The sequence below is a fragment of the Dermacentor andersoni genome, chromosome 3, assembly GCF_023375885.2.
Source record: "Dermacentor andersoni chromosome 3, qqDerAnde1_hic_scaffold, whole genome shotgun sequence".
NCBI lineage: Eukaryota > Metazoa > Arthropoda > Arachnida > Ixodida > Ixodidae > Dermacentor > Dermacentor andersoni.
This window is the reverse complement of record NC_092816.1, coordinates 36,799,317-36,804,508: the sequence shown is the minus strand read 5'-3', so window position 1 is coordinate 36,804,508 and position 5,192 is coordinate 36,799,317. Positions and strand designations below refer to the sequence as shown.

The following is a 5,192-nucleotide window of genomic DNA, read 5'->3' as shown; positions in this document are numbered from 1 at the left end:
TCGAGGCAAGCGATTGTTCAGTACTAATTACCGGCATTGCTGTGGGCCGCCAAATTTTTTTCTTGAGAGGACAAAACCGAAATTATTAACAGAACATCGCCTAAGTTGCATCATTAGTTTCTATCATAAAATCGACATTCTAGAAAAAAAGCAATGAACTAAACCATGGAAATTAATACTACAAAAAAGAAAACGCGCTTTCACAGATACGAGAAAAAAGTGCACTTCTTCACTGGGTTCATCGGTGAACCGGGGCTGCACCGGAACGCGCCAGCGAATCTCTGCATCTGTCGTAGGGGCACATTGCAGGTCTCACCGGTGTTGTTCGCGGCACACGTCATGAGGCAGTAGGTCAGAAAGAAGACCTGGTCATCGGTGCAGTCAGCGAGCCCTTGCAGTCGGTGTTGGACGTGCCTGCCGTCTTTGATGCTAGCCCGGCGGTGCGCAATGAACGATGTGGTCAGTACCGGTGCCAGGGGGAATAAGGGCGCGAAACGAACCTCCCGCTGGTCGCGGCTACCACCTGGCAGCGTGTTCGCATCAGAGGTTGTGCCACTGCCTCCAGACTTGCGGTCAGATAACAAGTCGCAGCCGACTCGCTGTGTATAAGCTGGGGAGTCCCACGAAAGCTCTCGCTTGCCTTCTCCCGTGAAGAGGACGCCGCGCTTGTCGAACGAGCGCACGATGCACTCTGCGATGAGCGTGCCGAAGCTGCCATAGAGCATGGCTGTTGTGCCACTCAGGTAGAGTGTGGGAGGCTCCATGGCACCCACAGATATGTAGGCGATGTTGTAGGAGTAGTCGTATCGACTTGGCGAGCCGTCCCCGAGCCTCCTGGAGTAGACACTGATGAAGTTGTCGTGGACGATGAGGAGCCGGTAGGCTTCCGCGACTTTGATGTAGTTTTCCAAGAACGAGGCGGCGTTACTTGGAAAGTCTCGGTATAACCGAGCCAGATCGACGTCAGAGAAGAAGTTCTCCTCTGGCATCGTGTCCAGAGACATCGCGTCGATTTTGACGGTCGCCTTACTCTTGATGGTGGCGTCGATCCACTCGGCGTCTTCGAGCTGCTGCTTGATCGTCGTCTGAATGCTCTGGTGGAAATGTGCGAGTTGGCCACGCATACTGCTGCTGTAGCGCCTATAAATGTGGCTGGCCGCAATCAGCAAACCGAAGTTGCCGGCGGTGTACTTGACGCAGGTCAGCTTCCATATACGCCTGCCAACTTTAGGGTCGGACCTGTAACGCAGCTCTGGTTTTCCTGCGGCCAACCAAAGGGACGTTCGGAGGAACACCAACGATAAGCCTTCCATGAGCGTCTGCCTCTTTTTCTTGTAGTTCTCAAGCAGGGTGTACACGCTCTGCAGTATTGCTTCATCTTCCAGAGCAACTGGGCTGTCCGGTGTCCACGTGAACTGGGGACTGTACAGTTTGTTCAGGCTGCTGAGCCAGTCGTACCCCCGTTTGGGCATCAGCTGCTCAATCTCCTTCATCATAATCTGCGTGTCAGTCGTGGCACCCGGTGGAAGTTTGAGCGCGGCATTTATGATGTCCTCCACGGTGCTCTTCAGTTCCTGGATGCTCGAGTCGGACGGCGGCTCGACCCCGAGTTCACCGCAGTGCCGTCTGACGACTTCGGCAAACGTAACTGGTGTCCACGTGGGATCCAAAAATCTGCGGCTCAGTATGCCACGCGTAATGTATAGCGTCTGCGGCCTCCGCTTGTATGCAGGCAAGGCCTCCAGTCGAAAGAGGAAGTTGATGTTCCAGGTGATAGTAAGGTTCAGCAATGGGAGCAGCGCGTCGATGGCCGATTGTTTTTTCTCCGGCCACAAGAAACCTAGGCCCTGCTTGAAGTTCATGTAGAGTTCTACGTCGGTCGGCGTCAAATTGCGTAGCTGGATGCAGCTCTTGAAATAGTCCATCGCCTTTGGCACCACAGCCTTCTCGCTCGGGCCTTCCATCTCTTCCATGGCGATTTGGGTCGAGTCGGCGAAGACTCGCGCGACCATCGAACGCTCTCCCCGTTTCGGCTTCCAGGAGCCACACGTGAACTTGTAGAAGTCGTTGCAGGGGTCGACGCTAGTGTCCATGGCCTCCTTGAGCTCAGTGGCATGTCTAAGGCAATCGGGAGTGTTGCAGAACACTATGGTGGCATGTGGCTTGGACCATATCATGATCATCAGCAGGGCTCCACTGGTGAGGAACAGCACTATTGCAAGGGTGACCATCTTCTTCGCATTTGAATGTTGGTGACGGGTCGTCATGTGGCTAGTCTAAAGAAAGAATGAAATAAAGAAATAGAGGTGACCTTGTTTTATAGGCTGGTCGCCGCATAGGTACACAGAAACAAACTATCTTATGAGGCTACCTAAGAATTCAATGCAAACTCCGCAGACATAACTGGAGTGTAGCTGCCTTCCACGCTCCGAAAAGTATATACGAGGTGTGACACAAAGGAAACGAGACTAAGTGTGTAGCTTGAAAAAAGAGTGGAGCTCGCAACAACTGTTTTGCTGACATCGTCCCACACACCTCCTCTACTCATGCGGCCAGTTTCGACGGAACCGATCACGCCAGTTCGGAGTGCTGCGTCATTGAGTGAACATGTGCAACTGCATTCTGCACGCCAGTTCGGAGTGCTGCTTCATTGAGTGAACATGTGCAACTGCATTCTGCTGGAAAAATGTCTGATGTAAAAACCGAACTGCGCATCAACATCACGCTTCTTGTGAAACTTAAGAAATCAGCCACGGAAACATTTCAAATGTTACCTGAGGATTATGGAGATGAAACTTTGTCTCGTGCACATGTGTTTGAATGGTGTAAGCGGTTTTCAGGGGGAAGGGACAGTGTGGAAGAGGAACGTGCTGGGCGCCCAAAGTCAGCGATTACAGACCAAAACATTGCCCAAGTTCGTGATGTGAACCGTGGTGACTGAACGTTAAGTGTTCGTGCAGTGGCGGGGTTGGTTAACTTGGATAGGGAAGCTGTTTAACGCATTTTAACGGACAAATTACACATGCGGAAGATTCGTGCGAAGGTTGTTCCAAAAGTTCTGTCCGAAGACCAAAAACAGTGCCGTAAGGACTTGTGTGTGGACATGTTAGAACACATTGCAAACGAGCCAAATTTGTTGGAATCTGTTGCAACATATGATGAGACATGGATTTTTACCTATGACCCAGAAAGTAAGCACCAGTCAATGCAGTCCAAGTCCCCAGAATCCCCAAGACCCAAAAAAGCACGCATGTCAAAATCAAAATTCAAGGCAATGTTAATTGTTTTCTTCGACATTATAGGAATCGTGATGATTGAGTGGAATTCCAGTGGTCAGACTGTTAATCAACACTAGTACATCGAAGTACTAAAAAGACTTAGTGAAAACTTTTGAAAAAAAAAACGGCCGTGGCTTAGCTTTGTTAAGCCTGGTGATCGCGAAGCAATAGTGTCCGTAGCGCCCCTGGTGAGAGGAGCGGGAGTTAGGCCGCCGTTGGTGGCTACCGCCTCGCCCCGCGACTGCGTGAGATGGGGCCCCGTTTTTACAAAGCTGGTGTGACGTCACTCTAGGTCACGTGGTGTGACGTCACGCAGCGAGGTCACGCTAAAGGTCAATGGTGCCTACCACCGCCTCGCCACGGAACAGGCTGAAGGGCGACCTAAAGTAGTATTGCTTCGCAATAAAAAATCGGCCGTGGCTTTGCTTGGTTAAGCCTGGTGATTGCGAAGCAATAGTAGCGCCCCTGGTGAGAGGAGCGGGAGTTAGGCCGCCGTTGGTGGCTACCGTCTCGCCTCGCGACGGCGTGAGATGGGGCCCCGTTTTTACACAGCTGGTGCGACGTCACACCGACCGTAGCGCCCCTGGTGAGAGGAGTGGGAGTTAGGCTGCCGTTGGTGGCTACCGCCTCGCCTCGCGACGGCGTGAGATGGGGCCCCGTTTTTACATAGCTGGTGTGACGTCACTCTAGGTCACGTGGTGTGACGTCACGCAGCGAGGTCACGCTAAAGGTCAATGGTGCCTACCACCGCCTCGCCACGGAACGGGCGAAGTGCGACCTAAAGTAGTATTGCTTCGCAATAAAAAAGGTCACATTTGTGGAGTGATGGATGGCTGTTGCACCGGGAGAATGCACCCGCTCACACGGCCCTATCTGTCAAGCATTTTCTGACCAGCAAAAACATTACTGTGATGGGGAATCCTGCTTATTCGCCTAATTTGGCTCCATGCGACTTTTTTTTTATTTCCTAAAGTTAAATCTTCCTTAAAGGGAATCCATTTTACCTCAGTTGAAGAGGTTCACGCAAGAAAGGAGAATCTCCTGAAGGGCCGTCCAACTACCTTATTTCAGAACTGTTACCAGCAATGGCAGCACCGAATGCAGAAGTGTGTGAATGCTGAAGGGGACTACTTTGAAGGTGATAATGTCTCAGAGAACTGATTCTGTGAGTACAATAATTTATTGGACCAGTCTCGTTTTCTTTTTTCGCACCTCGTATAGTGCCCGACTGAGGCAAACGCAGCGCTTGACCTCTGACACTCATGCCAGCTGGAGTCTGCTGGAGTAGCTCAAAAGTGTAGCTATTGTTCTGCTAATGTGAATGCTAGGCTTATTGGAAAATGAACGTTCTTATGTATCTAACTGAAGTATTCCCTTTGCCTGAATACTTATACTGCTATCTCCAAAAAAATTGGTATTTCATCTTAAAACCAGTGACATAAAGGTTTATCTATGTCAACGTACGGGAACATTAGCCGCCATAAGGGGCCTCTCACCAGGCCTCATAGCAAATTTTGGTTATACGCTAGAAGTTAATACAATCATTTTACTTGACAGTGCGTAGCGTTCTAGAATTAGTTTGCAGCATCTTTGGCAATGGCAGTGAAGTTATTAGTCGTGTATTTGATCCCTCGACAAATTCTATAAGAAGGATGCTGAGCTACAAAGGGACATTAAATATAAAACTGATTCCTTCTCTATCAGTCAGTTATCATGGAACGATATCGAAAACACCACTCTTAACACGATAAGACGCTTAGTAAGCCAGAAGAAGCGCAATGGCAGAATACTGGTGGCGCCGCCGCCTTGAAGTTCTCGTACCAGCTGCTCGCTGTGACGTCATTTATTTTAACAGCGTCCTTTAAAGGCCTATTGTGTTGTGGGTAAGATAGACTACATTGTGTTCTAAAGAAA

At 50.1% G+C, this 5,192-nt stretch overlaps 1 protein-coding gene across 1 annotated transcript; it reads right to left on the bottom strand.

The window, feature by feature from the left end:
• Positions 1-200: 200 nt before the first annotated feature.
• On the bottom strand, positions 201-2,231 carry LOC126533773 (neprilysin-1-like). Its single transcript, XM_050181003.1, has one exon. It carries the CDS (start codon positions 2,229-2,231, stop codon positions 201-203), a length of 2,031 nt encoding a protein of 676 aa, XP_050036960.1.
• Positions 2,232-5,192: the final 2,961 nt, after the last annotated feature.

Bases quoted from the DNA above. Each gene is read 5' to 3' on its own strand.
- LOC126533773 (XM_050181003.1), bottom strand. From the start codon at position 2,231: ATGGTCACCCTTGCAATAGTGCTGTTCCTCACCAGTGGAGCCCTGCTG.